General features: G+C 36.2%; 4 protein-coding genes across 5 annotated transcripts in view; 1 reads left to right on the top strand and 3 right to left on the bottom strand.

Moving 5' to 3' along the window:
- The window catches only part of LOC111466500 (F-box protein SKIP5), a 4,363-nt gene extending 2,863 nt beyond the window's left edge, over positions 1-1,500 (top strand). For both annotated transcript variants that reach the window (XM_023111170.1, XM_023111169.1), the window contains 2 exons: positions 373-431; positions 932-1,500. In XM_023111170.1, the coding sequence (XP_022966938.1) occupies positions 373-431; positions 932-1,289 (417 nt within the window). In that variant the 3' untranslated portion in view covers positions 1,290-1,500. The remainder of the gene's footprint in view (positions 1-372; positions 432-931) is intronic.
- Positions 1,501-2,073: 573 nt separating this feature from the next.
- LOC111466310 (F-box protein CPR1-like) lies at positions 2,074-2,772 on the bottom strand. Its single transcript, XM_023110915.1, has one exon. It carries the CDS (start codon positions 2,770-2,772, stop codon positions 2,074-2,076), a length of 699 nt encoding a protein of 232 aa, XP_022966683.1.
- An 8,368-nt stretch (positions 2,773-11,140) lies between these two features.
- Positions 11,141-11,979, bottom strand: LOC111466502 (ribonuclease MC-like). The gene is made up of 2 exons (XM_023111171.1): positions 11,698-11,979; positions 11,141-11,609 (listed from the first exon to the last, which is right to left on the bottom strand). The coding sequence occupies exons 1-2, from the start codon at positions 11,941-11,943 to the stop codon at positions 11,178-11,180; spliced, it is 678 nt and encodes a 225-aa protein (XP_022966939.1). The 5' UTR covers positions 11,944-11,979; the 3' UTR covers positions 11,141-11,177.
- Positions 11,980-13,709: 1,730 nt separating this feature from the next.
- On the bottom strand, positions 13,710-15,031 carry LOC111466474 (F-box protein CPR1-like). Its single transcript, XM_023111141.1, has one exon. It carries the CDS (start codon positions 15,029-15,031, stop codon positions 13,979-13,981), a length of 1,053 nt encoding a protein of 350 aa, XP_022966909.1. The 3' UTR covers positions 13,710-13,978.
- Positions 15,032-16,150: the final 1,119 nt, after the last annotated feature.

Raw genomic sequence — 16,150 nt, 5'->3', positions numbered from 1 at the left:
GGGGGGGGGGGGGGGGGGGGGGGGGTTCGGTTTTTCCTTGCATCCCTAATATAGGGGGTTAGTGTTCTTAGGAGGAAGAGATCATTTTAGGATTGTCCATTGTGGGGCTTGGGAGAGAGATAGCCCTCTCGAAAGGCTATCGTTATATTGTAGTTTCTTTTTCATATTGCAATATATTAGTATTTTGTATTTTTTGTGTTGGGGTACATAACATATACGTCCATTGATTCCATACTTTTTTCTTGCTTAATTTACTTTGGCAGTGTACGAACATTCTCTTTCTCACAATCTCACAATGTGAAACTCATTCCATAAATAACTTCTTTAAGTTTCACCATTTTCCATCATTTATCTTATCTTAATATTGTTCAGATTGGTGGAGGTGAACTTCCTGAGGAGACAACACTTTTCTGTAGTCGTGGTTCGGAAAGGTACATGGCATATAATGTAATTTGCAATGGTTAATCCTATACATTTTCTCCCTCTTAACCTTTCGAAAAGATGAACTTGAAAGGTCAAGGACCGAAATGGAGAATTTAGAGATCTTAAAAGTGTAGGAATGAAGGACGGTTTCAACACGACGACTTAAATGGGATGAACTTGAAATGTCAAGGACCAACATGAAAGGTCAAGTACCGAAATGGACATTTTAGAGATCTTAAAAGTGTAGGAATAAAGGACGGTTTTAACACGATGACTTTAATGGAATGAACTTGAAAGATGAAAGACCGAAATGGACATTTTAGAAGTGTAGGAATGAAGGACAGTTTTAACATGATGACGTAAACGGGATGAACTTGAAAGGTCATGGACCAAAATAGACGTTTTAGAGACCTTAAAAGTGTAGGAATGAAGGACGATTTTAAGCTTCTCATTTTGTGACGTTTAGTGGCAACTAATTGAGACTGAACTTTCTGTTTCTTGTTAACAGTGCTTTGGAGTTCCTCTGTACCAGTAAACTCTCTAACTTAACAGTGAAGGCAGAACTTGGTTGCTGCTTGCTTCACAGAAAGGGAAGATTAATTATTGATGGATGTGTTCTTCAATGTGAGTCAAACCCTTTGGACTACCTATCATGCCCCATTGTTTGTACTGCAAGTCCCGATAAACTATCGTCTTCCTCAGTGAAAGGCGGTTATGCAGATGGCGTTTCTGTTTCACAAACCCGCATCGAGGGTGGTGCCAAAGCTATCCTAACGAGCGAGGACCTTGCGTTACGGCACGTTCGAGTTATTTATGCTCGAACAGCATTGTTCTTTTGGTTTGATGTCGAACACAAGTTGCAATAATTTCCTAGTAATCCATTAGCAATGTGTATCTGTTTCAGCTGGTTAATCCTTAGGTATGGTATATTGGTGATTATTTAACTTGTATGATACTTCTGTTTAGGCTCGTCACATAATCGCTTTTGCCCCTAAATCTTTCGTGATCGCTTTTTTTTTTAATTCTAAACGATTGGAGCTCCGATATGTAATTATTTCGGAAAAAATTTGTTTGATATATTGCATTATTTTCTATTCAACTGTATGATGTGAACTTTTGCACTTAAAAAAATGAACATATATATTGTTATTGTACAGTTAAATATAATTAGACCCGGAATTTTTAAAGTTAGTTATTTGTGACGTATGTTTATTAACTTGCGAGATTGGAGCATTGTCACAATCGTGTTCTTATGAGATGTTTGTAAGTGGTGTGTTCTTATGAGATGTTTGTAAGTGGTGTGGCACTCACTCGTAATAAGTATTAATTCACCTCTTTGATAGTTCAAATTGGTAATATTAAACTCAAAAAAGTAGTAACAAAGTCCAACAAATTAATTGAACAAAAACGAGAAACTTAAAAAGTAGAAGAAACACTCGTAAGAAAACTTGGAAGGCATTCGTGTCTAAAAGACTCAGTTCTGAAGGACCCGATCCACACCATTATTGATTACTCGTTTTGTGCATTTAAGCTCATCGGGAGGGAATCAAAACATTAACTTTGGGCAATAAGCAATGTCTTTATCCACTAAGTTATGCTCAAGTCTTTACTTGTATGCTCCTCCGCTACATTGTTCAGGATTGAACCGAACTAAAATTGACAAAAAATATCAGCGAACACACATGGACGCCCTTTTATGGGAATAACTTTGGTCACGTGAGTTTTAACATGGTAAGAAATCACTTGTCCTTCGTCGGCTTCTATTAAAAGTTCATCTGAACTCACAAACAACAATGGCTTCTCGACTCCTAAAAAAGGACCAATTGTCATTAGTTTTGACCATGAAAAAACATCTTTCTCCATTTCCCAAACCGAGAACGTCTTTTCATTCCCTGCTTTTGAGCCGTGAAATATAACAATTGATCCATTCAACATCCCCATACTTATATACAACAACTCCTCCTCCACTAAATTGTCCGGTACTGAAATTTCGCCAAAAATTTCTTCGCTCAGGTCAAACGTGCGTATAAGATTTCCTTCTATATTTTTTGACCACCAATAAGATTTTTCTTCATGATGCACCTGGGTAGAACCTGTTACCATTATATGCATATAAGTAGAGAATTCAATTTCCCTCCATCTTTCTTTTCTCAACTCCAAAATTTCCACTCCCGGCGGACGATAATATTCTCCATCTAGGTCGCGGAATTGTACAACCCTAACCACTTTGAAGTCCCCAGATTTGGAATCGTATCCGAATCCAACGCAGTCTGTTAATGAAGAATCCGTGTCAGGATCTTCATAGTGAAGAATCGATGATGGAAGCCTACGAAACTTTTCGGTCGTCATATTAAAGAGGAAAATATCTCTATCGCACGAAAGACAAACTAAGCCATGAGAATGACCGCAAATATCAAAATTCGGAAAATCACTTGATGGATTGATGACGTCATGAATGGAAATAGATCGATCAGGGGTGTGGGAAAGCTTGATGATGGAGGGTATATACGTAAAGAATTCAAAATCGATCACTACTCGACGGTTGATATAAATACATTTATCTTGTAAAGAAAATATTGCAGGATCGTTGATCAGAGCGTACCATAATTTGCACACAGACTTAAATTGGAGTAGAGACACTGCGGGAAGCCTTGATAGAATTTCGAACAACAATACTATGGGGAGATCCTTTAGAGTCGCCATTAGAGGGTTCAAGTTTTATTTGACCATCGTTTCATTGTTATATAAGGAAGAGGTGAATGCAAAAAAGGATGAGCTGTCATTTATGTATTTTTGTGCAAACCAAATAACATACCAAAATTAGATCATTTTTGTTTTTTTTATGCAATTCTTAATGGTTAAGGAATAATTAAGAATTTTAATAATAAAATAGTAATAATGAACTTACTTTAAAACATCATATATTATACTTAAACGTTCAAGAAACCGTCACTCACTATACATAGAAATCTAACACGGACTGTAGAGGGTGACCCGACCCGTGACCCAATTTGCAGTCCAAGATGAGCCCCTTCCCAAACTGCAACTGCTTTCAACTAACTCGACCGGGTTCCTTCCTATGCAATGTTATTTTGCCAGTGTCATGCAGAAAGGGCGAGTACTTCTTCCGGCAAGCGCGTCTGTACTCACATATGGAGAGCCTTCTTGCATGCGTGTAGGTCTTGCATGCGTGTAGGTGCGTGATAACATGTGAGGTGCTCCTTTTTCCGTTTGACCTCTGTTCAACTATCTATATTACATAGATAATTTTGATTACCTTATTTTCAATTATTATCGATGTAATTTTATGATTTTTTTTCCTAGGTTCCTCGAGGCATTCTAAGCATTTTTTTTGTCCTTCTGCAACCATTGGAAATTCAACCTCTAAGGTCCTCAATAAAATCTCAACCGCTCGAAATTTAAAAGCGAATGAAGGAAAATTTTTGTATCTATTGGGCTAGGGGGATTACAATAGGTACTAAAAAATGTGTCTGTCACTGTTTCTATTAAGAATGAGAAATAGAAATAGAATTTGGATGGTATGATCTTCATCAATGTTTACCACATTTTAAATAGGATAGAAACTACCAACTAATACCTAAAAATGAGGAAAAATATATAACTATAAATAAGATAAAATAACTCCCAAAATATCTAAGATATACTCCCTAACTAATTATTAAAATATATCTCCAAATATCATATCTTAATACTCCCCCTCATGTTGGAGAGTGTATGTCAATCACACCCAACTTGTCCTTCAAAAAAATCAAACGGATGTCTTCCCAAAGCTTTAGTGAGAACATCTGCCAATTGCATTTTAGTCGAGACATAACACGGTTTGATGATTCCAGCTTGTAACTTTTCTCGAACTATATGACAATCTATTTCAATGTGTTTTGTACGTTCGTGAAAAACTGGATTGGCTGCTATATGTAATGCTGCTTGATTATCACAATATAATAACGCTGGTTCGGATAGTGGAACATTCAAGTCTTGAAGAATGTATCTGAACCAAGTTAACTCTAAACAAGTATTTGTCATAGCTCGATACTCGGCTTCTGCTGATGATCTGGACACATTAGTCTGCTTTTTAGACTTCCAAAAAATAATTGAATTTCCGAGGAAAATGCAGAACCCAGAAATATACTGTCTGGAAGTTCGACAACCACCCCAGTTAGAATCGCAATATGCTTGTAATCTTAAATTGTTTTTAGATGGTAGTAGGAGTCCTTGACCATGAGTACCTTTGATGTATCTCAGAACTCGAAGAGCTGCCTCCCAATGTGGTTTTCTTGGTTCATGCATAAATTGACTAAGCATACGAACTGAATAAACTATGTCAGGCCTAATGTGGTTTTCTTGGTTCATGCATAAATTGACTAAGCATACGAACTGAATAAACTATGTCAGGCCTAGTAACGGTCAAATATATTAATGTTAAATTGACTAAGCATACGAACTGAATAAACTATGTCAGGCCTAGTAACGGTCAAATATATTAATGTGGTTTTCTTGGTTCATGCATAAATTGACTAAGCATACGAACTGAATAAACTATGTCAGGCTTAGTAACGGTCAAATATATTAATCTGCCAATTAACCATCTGTATTTACTTGGATCATTCAACTTCTCTCCTTCAGTTAAAAGAAAGTTTCAGATTTTGCTCCATAGGAAAGTTTTCTGGACGTGCTCCTGTAAGACCGGTGTCTTGAAGGATATCTAGAGCATACTTTCTTTGAGACATAAAAATTTCTTTTCTAGACCGAGAAAATTCAATGCCTAGAAAATATTTCAAGTTCCCTAAATCTTTGATAAGGAATTTCTTGAGTAAACTAGTCTTGAGGTATTGAATTTCTTTGAAATCATTGCATGTCAACAGAATATCATCAACATAGATTAGAATTGCAGTGAAAGAAGTGAAAGAAGTACCTCTACTCTTAGTAAATAAAGAGTAATCTGTTTTGGACTGAGTGTAGCCTGCATTTTGTATAGTGATAGAAAATATGGAGAATCAATTGCGAGAAGCCTGTTTTAATCCATAAAGAGATTTATGGAGCCGACATATTGTATACTCCCCCTGTCGGCGAAGACCTAGTGATAAAAACATATAGACTTCCTCGTCTAGATTACCATGGAGAAAGGCATTTTGAACATCCAACTGATGGGTGAACCATTTTCGAGCAGCAGCAACAATGAGTAAGCAACGAAGTGTAGTAAGTTTCGTTGTAGTTGAAAATGTCTCTGTGTAATCAATACCTTCAACCAACAGAACCATCAGAGTTGTAATAATTCGAACCTACGCGCGGAGAGCTCAATTGATTTCAAACCTGTCGCATTAGCCACTCAAGCACATCAACATTTATTAGATAGAACTATGTTTAATATCATAAATGATGTAAAAGTCAAATGGTCAATTTGACTTATTCTTTTGTGGAGATTAAAGGGGATCGAGAATAAATCCCGTCCACAAACGTCTCAAATAAATCCCGTCCATAAACGTCTTTTGTCGGGAGACTATAAATACCTACAATATGTTATGTAAAATCCAGATTCGTGGATGAATGTAATTCTGATCTCAAATTGAGACGTTTCCCTTAGAAATCCGAGCATTATATTTGTCATTTCTAAGTTTCAAGCAATTCTTGTGGTAGAATTGCACCCGAGCCATTCAATCAAGCCTTAATCAAGTTAGATTGTGGAGTGACTCAATTTAGAACAATGTTTCCAAATCTTGCTTCTAGATCTTCGATCGTAAGCGGTAATCTAATTATAGCCTTATCTCTTGTTTGATCCAAATTTCGTATAAGGAGGTGTTAATTACTTTGATTCAAGGGTTCTTACTTCAACAAAAGCTTAGATCGTTGGGCTGAGGATTAGGGTTGCCTTATCAAGGAACGAGAGACCAAGTATGATTACGTTCCAAAGCTGCAATTTCATCATTCATAGCCTGCTGCCATAACGGGTCACCAACTGCCTCGTCATAGGTTTTAGGATCTGTCTGGGATGTAATAAGAGCTAGAAAAGCACGTTGAGTAGGAGAAAAACGAGAGAATGAAAGGTAATGATGAAGTGGATACCTGGTGCCAGTGCTGGGACCTGAGCTAGAGGTTAAATGATTGGTTCCAGAAGACATCTCATAATCCTTATGCCAAGCTAGAGGTTGTTTAGTACGAGTAGAACGTCGGAGTGGAACTGATGTATCAGGTGAGATAGGATTAGAATTAGTGGGTGAATCTGGAGAAGGAGCAGAAGGTGGAGAAGACGACGAAGTAGTAGGTGAAGGAATAGGAGATGAAGGAGGAATAGGATCATGAAGTGGTACAATAGGAGTCGAAGGACCTAATGTCAAAGTTTGTGAAGCTGATGAAAAAGAAAAATTATCTTCACAAAATTTAACATCACGGCTGATAAATAATTTGTGAGATTGCGTGTCATACAACTTGTAACCTTTATGACCACAAGGATATCCTACGAAAACACAAGAAATTGCCCAATGTTCAAATTTTTGCTTAGGATGTACTATAGTTGCATAACATTTACAACCAAAAACTTTAAGATGATGAAATGTAGGTGGTCGTTTGTAGAGTGCTTCAAAGGGTGTCTTGTTAGATAGCAATGGTGATTGCGTTCTATTTATAAGATAAACAGCAGTTAAAATGCACTCTCCCCAAAAATTAAGTGGAACCTGTGACTGAAAGAGAAGAGCCCTAGCTATATTTAGGATATGACGATGCTTACGTTCTACGACTCCATTTTGTTGTGAAGTATAGACACAAGTGCGCTGAAATTCAATGCCACAAGAAGTAAAAAATGGTTGCAAAGATAGGAACTCAATCCCATTGTTTGATCGAACTATTTTGATAGTAGTATGAAATTGAGTTTGAACGAATTTAACAAAGTTCATTAACAAATGATGTACTTCTGACTTATGTTGCATTAGAAAAACCCAAGTACATCGAGTAAAATCATCAACAATAGTGAGAAAAAGACGCAAACCATAATGGGTAGGAATTTTATGTGGTCCCCAAACATCACAATGTATCAAATCAAAGGCAGAATGGGTTGTTATTGAACTTCTAGGGAAAGACAACCTAGTTTGTTTTGCTAACGGACAGATACTACAGTTATGAGAATAACTAGCATTATTAAGATGCAATTGATCAGCTAGAAATTTAAAACGAGAAAAAGAAGGATGACCTAGGCGTAAATGCCACAAATCAGATGACTGAGATATTTGATGAGCTAAAGATTTGATTGGAGATGAAGAAATATGATAGAGACCTCCAAATTGTTTACCCGAGCCAAACATCTTCCCCGCAGCCAAGTCCTGCATAACACAAGAATCAGGATAGAAGGTGACATAATTGACATAACATTTCAAGTCATTGGTAAGTTTGCTGATGGACATTAGGTTTAAATTGAATGAAGGCACACATAAAACATTGTTTAATTTAAGGTCAGGGCTAAGGGAAATATTGCCAGTATGCGACACACGTGCTGTCCGTCCATTAGGTAAATTTATTGTAGACATGATGGCAGTCTTTGGTTCAGTCATAATAGAAGATTTTGATATTATATGATCCGTAGCTCCACTATCGAGAATCTATGAATTAGAACTCGCAGAGTTAATAGATAATGTAGATACTGGAAACAAACTTGCAACATTGATGTGATTGTCAGAATTACCAGCAGGGTGATAGATTGATTGCAGATAAGGCTTGTGCTATCTGTTGTAATTGCTCAGAAGAAAAATTTGGAATGAAATTAGGTGACTGGTTCTTTTGTATTCAACTGAAAAACATCGGCCATATTTGCAGATGATCGATATCCACAATTGTTGCGTTGATTGACTTTTCTTGCCCTTCCATAATTATTTTTCTGTTGACAACGATCTTCTGTATGTCCCCTTCTATCACAAAATTTACAGTGGAACTCAAGGATTCGACACTCATTAATTGTATGACCACTTTTATTGCAGTGTTCACATGATTTGTCCTTTGCGAATTTTGAATACGTTGTTTTCTTCTGCGCTGCTGATGCCATCGAGAAATTCTCAGTAAGTTCAGAAGTTACCTGACGCTGCATCTCTTCTTGTACAAGTAATGAATAGGCTTGCCTCACATTAGATAATAGAGTCATCATTAGTATGTTAGAATCTCACCGTTTTATAAAACTCATTGAGCCCCATGAGCAATTGCATCAACTTGTCTTCTTCGCGTTGATCAACATGCATTTGACGTTGATTACAGGTAAATGGTGTGTGGTATGCTTCCAGTTCATCCCAGAGTGCTTTGAGCTTGGTGAAATATGCTGACAGTGCCATGGTTCCTTGTGACATCGTTGCTATCGACTTTTGTATCTGAAAAATTGCTCGGGCATTCTTTTGTGAGAATTGATCGTGAAGATCAACCCACACTTGATGAGCTGTCTTGGCGTGAAGAATGCTTATATCTGCTTCAACGGAATGAGTTAACCAAAATATTATCATACTGTTGCACTGATCCAAAGTTCAAATTCGTTTGAATTTGCATCTTGAGACGATTCTTCAATTGTGCCATCAGTGAAGCCAATTTTCTTCCTGGCAACAAGAGCATCCATAACTGATTTACTCCAAGATTGGTAATTTGCTCCATTTAATTTGATTGGAACGAGTGAATATCCTAACTGATCAGAGTGATGAATATAATAAGGATGTGTTAAATCAACATCCGAAATTTTGAAGCTGGATTTGGCTGATTCCGGCATAAAGGAAATTTTGATATTTAAGAACACGGTGCTCTGATACCATGTTAAGAATGAGAAATAGAAATAGAATTGGGATCGAAATTACGATGTTTATTAGTGTTTACCACGTTTGAAATAGGATACAAACTATCAACTAATACCTACCAATGAGGAAAAAATATATAACTAAGTAACTCTTGTAAATAAGACTGTTAATCAAATCTAAGATAAAGTATACTAGAAACAACTCCCAAAATATCTAAGATATACTCCCTAACTAATTATTAAAGCATTATCTCCAAATATCATATCTTAATAGTTACATCTGCATGCAGTCGAGATTGAAATGAGAGAAGATAGTTGATAATCACATGATTTGGTCCACTAATTCTCTGGCAATTATAGGCATGGCGAAGGATTTGCAGATCTCTGGGTCCAATGGTCTAGTTTGGATCACTATCGATCGGTTGAACCTATTTGATGTCATGTGAGCTAATTAATGATGTCATGTGAGCTAATTCACATGAGTTTATTTCAATGGTTAGATTCACATCGTCTACCTCGTTTGAATTTTTCTTAGACCCCAAGAGAATTACCCCATCTTATATAATTTATACTATTTAGACATCATACTAGTAGATCATCTCACGTAGTGTAACAGCTCAAGTCCACCGCTAATAAATATTGTCCTCTTTGGGCTTTCCCTCTCGAACTTCTCTTCAAAGGTTTTAAAATGCGTTGTTGAAGAAAAATGACAAAAAGTAGAAATTAATATTGACCATTAGATTGGATTAGAAGAGAAATGACCGGTGGTAGAGAGTAAGGAGGGTCTACAAAATTGAATAGCTTCGAAAAGGGAAAAAAATAGTTTAAATAAAAAGAAATGGAGATGGAGATTAAAAGTAAATAATAACAAAATTTTCAAATTTATTATTATTATTATTATTTTAAATATAATAATATAACATAATAAAAATCAAGAAGTAATAATTAGATTTAAATTTATATTAGATATAAATAATTTTATTTAAAAATCTATAAAAAAAACTCCGACCTTTTATTATTTTGGTAAATGAGATTTTAGTTTCATGATTTGTTCATCAGGTCAACATATCTGGTAATTTCTTTGTTTTAGCATTGATTTTAAGAATGTGTTTTTATTAAATTTGTGATCATGAATTTATAATTATTATAATAAATTAAAATAATTATATTTGCTTAATTGACAAAAAACTCCTGGGCTGGGCTGGGCTTGCCATTTAGAAAATGAAGGCTCTGACAAAAAAACTCCTGGGCTGGGCTGGGCTAGCCATTTAGAAAATGAAGGCTCTGGCAAAAAAACTCCTGGGCTGGGCTGGGCTAGCCATTTAGAAAATGAAGGCTCTGGCAAAAAAACTCCTGGGCTGGGCTGGGCTAGCCATTTAGAAAATGAAGGCTCTGGCAAAAAAACTCCTGGGCTGGGCTGGGCTAGCCATTTAGAAAATGAAGGCCCAGCTAAGTGACATAAAACTCGTGAGGTGGGCTGGGCTGGGCTGGGCTTGCCATTTAGAAATTGAAGGCCCAGCTAAGTGACATAAAACTCGTGAGCTGGGCTGGGCTGGGCTGGGCTGGGCTTGCCATTTAGAAATTGAAGGCCCAGCTAAGTGACATAAAACTCGTGAGTTGGGCTGGGCTGGGCTGGGCTGGGCTAGCCATTTAGAAATTGAAGGCCCAGCTAACGAGTAAATGACAGAAACTAACTAATTCATAATCACTATAATACATTCTTATTTAAAATAGAGAAATTTGAGGAAGAAAAAAAACAATAATGAAATAATTGTTATGTAAATCAAATATTTATAATTAGAAATACTTTTATCAATTAAAACGGTGCACTTTAATAGATGAACTAATTTAATTATCTAATTTTCTTAACGTAAAGAAATTTATCATTAAAAAAAAATATATATATCAATTTTATGAGATTTGTGCACGGATGACATATAAAGTAATTTATTTATTTTTTTTCATACAAGTCTTACACATCTCACAATAGAGTGGTTATGGAAAAAACAAACTGTTTTGGGCAGTTGGCAAAAGGACAATCAATAATGGTTGCACCATCCTTATCGAAGCATAATACTATTTCATGCAATTGGGTCTGTTTAGTGTTTTGATTGGTGTTGCAACGAAGCCCTGGCTTCTTTCCGGTTGCAGCTTTAATGGCATTTTCGATGACATGATATTGGCGGAATATGTTGCCGGTCGGACCGAGATTGGCGGCATTCAAAATAGCCAGTAAGTCGTATTTGGGGTTTGTGCGAATGTTGAGAGCTGTTTGAAAATATTGAACCTGGTTAAAAACATTCTCCGAACATGCTCCATGTTTATCCCATTCCTTTCTCCAAAAACTTTTGTGGCTCCCTTTTTTCAAGTTTGGCCAATAATACACGAGAGCTGGTTTGAGTGCACTAAATCCCTGAGCAGAAAAAGAGAAAAAAAGAAGGAAAAAAAAAAAAATGTTAGAATCATCATCAAGTATGAGTCATTTTGTATATGGAAGGTACCTGAATGGTTTCAGAAAATTTTGTTCCTCCGCTGCAAACAAGGTAGGGCTTGGTGTAGTTAGCCGGCCATAGGCCATGGATGGTGAACCTAGTTGGAGTTGGTAGTTGACCACAATGGACATTGGTACATGTGGCCGGTGGCCACTGTTGCACCAATTGAAACAATTCAAATTGGGCATTCACAGAGAAGATGAGAGTGGAGAGGGAGAGGGAGAGGGAGAGGAGGATGAGATGAGTATGAGCCATGGAGAGAATAAAGAAAAGTTAAGGGATGGTATACACAAATTGAAATGGCAATATATATATATATATAATAGACCAAATGGAGAGGAGAGGAGAGGAGAGCATTGGAGAAGAAGGGAGAAAAATAAAAAGATAAAAAAGGAAAATACATATGAGTGAAAATTACTAGTTTTAGAAACCTCAAACAAATTTCAAGTATACGTCAATTTTAATTTATAGGTCAACTTTATTTATTTATTTTTTTTTTTTTTATGATTCAAATTCAATTAAGGTTCTTATTTCTCAAGCATTCTTATGCATGCTTGGTTTATGTTAATTTTTTTAATTAATTATCAATTCAATTTTTGAACCCCAATTCATTCGGTTCGGTTCGGCTTCGGGTTCACTGGACAACAACCTCGACTTAAATGGGATGAACTTGAAAGGTCAAGTACCGAAATGGACATTTTAGAGATCTTAAAAGTGTAGGAATAAAGGACGGTTTTAACACGATGACTTTAATGGAATGAACTTGAAAGATGAAAGACCGAAATGGACATTTTAGAAGTGTAGGAATGAAGGACAGTTTTAACATGATGACGTAAACGGGATGAACTTGAAAGGTCATGGACCAAAATAGACGTTTTAGAGACCTTAAAAGTGTAGGAATGAAGGACGGTTTTAACACGATGACTTTAATGGAATGAACTTGAAAGATGAAAGTCCGAAATGGACATTTTAGAAGTGTAGAAATGAAGGACAGTTTTAACATGATGACGTAAACGGGATGAACTTGAAAGGTCATGGACCAAAATAGACGTTTTAGAGACCTTAAAAGTGTAGGAATGAAGGACGATTTTAAGCTTCTCATTTTGTGACGTTTAGTGGCAACTAATTGAGACTGAACTTTCTGTTTCTTGTTAACAGTGCTTTGGAGTTCCTCTGTACCAGTAAACTCTCTAACTTAACAGTGAAGGCAGAACTTGGTTGCTGCTTGCTTCACAGAAAGGGAAGATTAATTATTGATGGATGTGTTCTTCAATGTGAGTCAAACCCTTTGGACTACCTATCATGCCCCATTGTTTGTACTGCAAGTCCCGATAAACTATCGTCTTCCTCAGTGAAAGGCGGTTATGCAGATGGCGTTTCTGTTTCACAAACCCGCATCGAGGGTGGTGCCAAAGCTATCCTAACGAGCGAGGACCTTGCGTTACGGCACGTTCGAGTTATTTATGCTCGAACAGCATTGTTCTTTTGGTTTGATGTCGAACACAAGTTGCAATAATTTCCTAGTAATCCATTAGCAATGTGTATCTGTTTCAGCTGGTTAATCCTTAGGTATGGTATATTGGTGATTATTTAACTTGTATGATACTTCTGTTTAGGCTCGTCACATAATCGCTTTTGCCCCTAAATCTTTCGTGATCGCTTTTTTTTTTTAATTCTAAACGATTGGAGCTCCGATATGTAATTATTTCGGAAAAAATTTGTTTGATATATTGCATTATTTTCTATTCAACTGTATGATGTGAACTTTTGCACTTAAAAAAATGAACATATATATTGTTATTGTACAGTTAAATATAATTAGACCCGGAATTTTTAAAGTTACGTATGTTTATTAACTTGCGAGATTGGAGCATTGTCACAATCGTGTTCTTATGAGATGTTTGTAAGTGGTGTGTTCTTATGAGATGTTTGTAAGTGGTGTGGCACTCACTCGTAATAAGTATTAATTCACCTCTTTGATAGTTCAAATTGGTAATATTAAACTCAAAAAAGTAGTAACAAAGTCCAACAAATTAATTGAACAAAAACGAGAAACTTAAAAAGTAGAAGAAACACTCGTAAGAAAACTTGGAAGGCATTCGTGTCTAAAAGACTCAGTTCTGAAGGACCCGATCCACACCATTATTGATTACTCGTTTTGTGCATTTAAGCTCATCGGGAGGGAATCAAAACATTAACTTTGGGCAATAAGCAATGTCTTTATCCACTAAGTTATGCTCAAGTCTTTACTTGTATGCTCCTCCGCTACATTGTTCAGGATTGAACCGAACTAAAATTGACAAAAAATATCAGCGAACACACATGGACGCCCTTTTATGGGAATAACTTTGGTCACGTGAGTTTTAACATGGTAAGAAATCACTTGTCCTTCGTCGGCTTCTATTAAAAGTTCATCTGAACTCACAAACAACAATGGCTTCTCGACTCCTAAAAAAGGACCAATTGTCATTAGTTTTGACCATGAAAAAACATCTTTCTCCATTTCCCAAACCGAGAACGTCTTTTCATTCCCTGCTTTTGAGCCGTGAAATATAACAATTGATCCATTCAACATCCCCATACTTATATACAACAACTCCTCCTCCACTAAATTGTCCGGTACTGAAATTTCGCCAAAAATTTCTTCGCTCAGGTCAAACGTGCGTATAAGATTTCCTTCTATATTTTTTGACCACCAATAAGATTTTTCTTCATGATGCACCTGGGTAGAACCTGTTACCATTATATGCATATAAGTAGAGAATTCAATTTCCCTCCATCTTTCTTTTCTCAACTCCAAAATTTCCACTCCCGGCGGACGATAATATTCTCCATCTAGGTCGCGGAATTGTACAACCCTAACCACTTTGAAGTCCCTAGATTTGGAATCGTATCCGAATCCAACGCAGTCTGTTAATGAAGAATCCGTGTTAGGATCTTCATAGTGAAGAATCGATGATGGAAGCCTATGAAACTTTTCGGTCGTCATATTAAAGAGGAAAATATCTCTATCGCACGAAAGACAAACTAAGCCATGAGAATGACCGCAAATATCAAAATTCGGAAAATCACTTGATGGATTGATGACGTCATGAATGGAAATAGATCGATCAGGGGTGTGGGAAAGCTTGATGATGGAGGGTATATACGTAAAGAATTCAAAATCGATCACTACTCGACGGTTGATATAAATACATTTATCTTGTAAAGAAAATATTGCAGGATCGTTGATCAGAGCGTACCATAATTTGCACACAGACTTAAATTGGAGTAGAGACACTGCGGGAAGCCTTGATAGAATTTCGAACAACAATACTATGGGGAGATCCTTTAGAGTCGCCATTAGAGGGTTCAAGTTTTATTTGACCATCGTTTCATTGTTATATAAGGAAGAGGTGAATGCAAAAAAGGATGAGCTGTCATTTATGTATTTTTGTGCAAACCAAATAACATACCAAAATTAGATCATTTTTGTTTTTTTTATGCAATTCTTAATGGTTAAGGAATAATTAAGAATTTTAATAATAAAATAGTAATAATGAACTTACTTTAAAACATCATATATTATACTTAAACGTTCAAGAAATCGTCACTCACTATACATAGAAATCTAACACGGACTGTAGAGGGTGACCCGACCCGTGACCCAATTTGCAGTCCAAGATGAGCCCCTTCCCAAACTGCAACCGCTTTCAACTAAGTCGACCTGGTTCCTTCCTATGCCAATGTTATTTTGCCATTGTTTTATAGAAAGTGCGAGGACTCCTTCCTCCAACTGTCGCTGTTGAAAAAGATTTTCTGAATATCATATCACTGTCGATCTAAGATCATAGATATAATATGATCTTAGGCTAGATTCATTCTTTGTTTTTGGAATATATGTTAGATTCATTCTTTGTATATGGAATATATGTTAGATTCACATCGTCTACCTTTGTTTGAATTTGTCTTAGACCCAAGAGAATTACCCCATCTTATATAATTTATACTATTTAGGACAACGTAGTGTAATAGCCCAAGTCCACCGCTAGTAAATATTGTCTTCTTTGGGCTTTCCCTCTCGGGTTCTCTTCAAAGTTTTTAAAATGCGTTAGAGAGGTTTCCACACCTTTATAAAGGATGTTTCATTCTTCTCTCCAACCGATGTGGGATATTACATATATGTACAAGAAGTAACTTTGACAGTTGATGACCTTATTTAGAATTTGGTACATACCGAGAGTATCTCCATATGTGTACGTTGTTGGATCGCTATATCAACCTAGAGGGGTGAATAGAGTTTTAACGATAAATGATAGTTTTTAAAGATAATAGAAAATAATAATTAATACAACAAAATAGTTTAAGTCAAAACAATACCGGCAATAAATCACAATAATAATTTTGAAATTAAATAAGGAAGAGTTAAAAGATATGACACCATAGTCCTACTCCATTCCCCAAGCGCCTCTTGAGAATTTGA

Source organism: Cucurbita maxima, unplaced genomic scaffold (assembly GCF_002738345.1).
Source record: "Cucurbita maxima cultivar Rimu unplaced genomic scaffold, Cmax_1.0 Cma_Scf00031, whole genome shotgun sequence".
NCBI lineage: Eukaryota > Viridiplantae > Streptophyta > Magnoliopsida > Cucurbitales > Cucurbitaceae > Cucurbita > Cucurbita maxima.
This window is presented reverse-complemented; position numbering and strand designations above follow the sequence as displayed.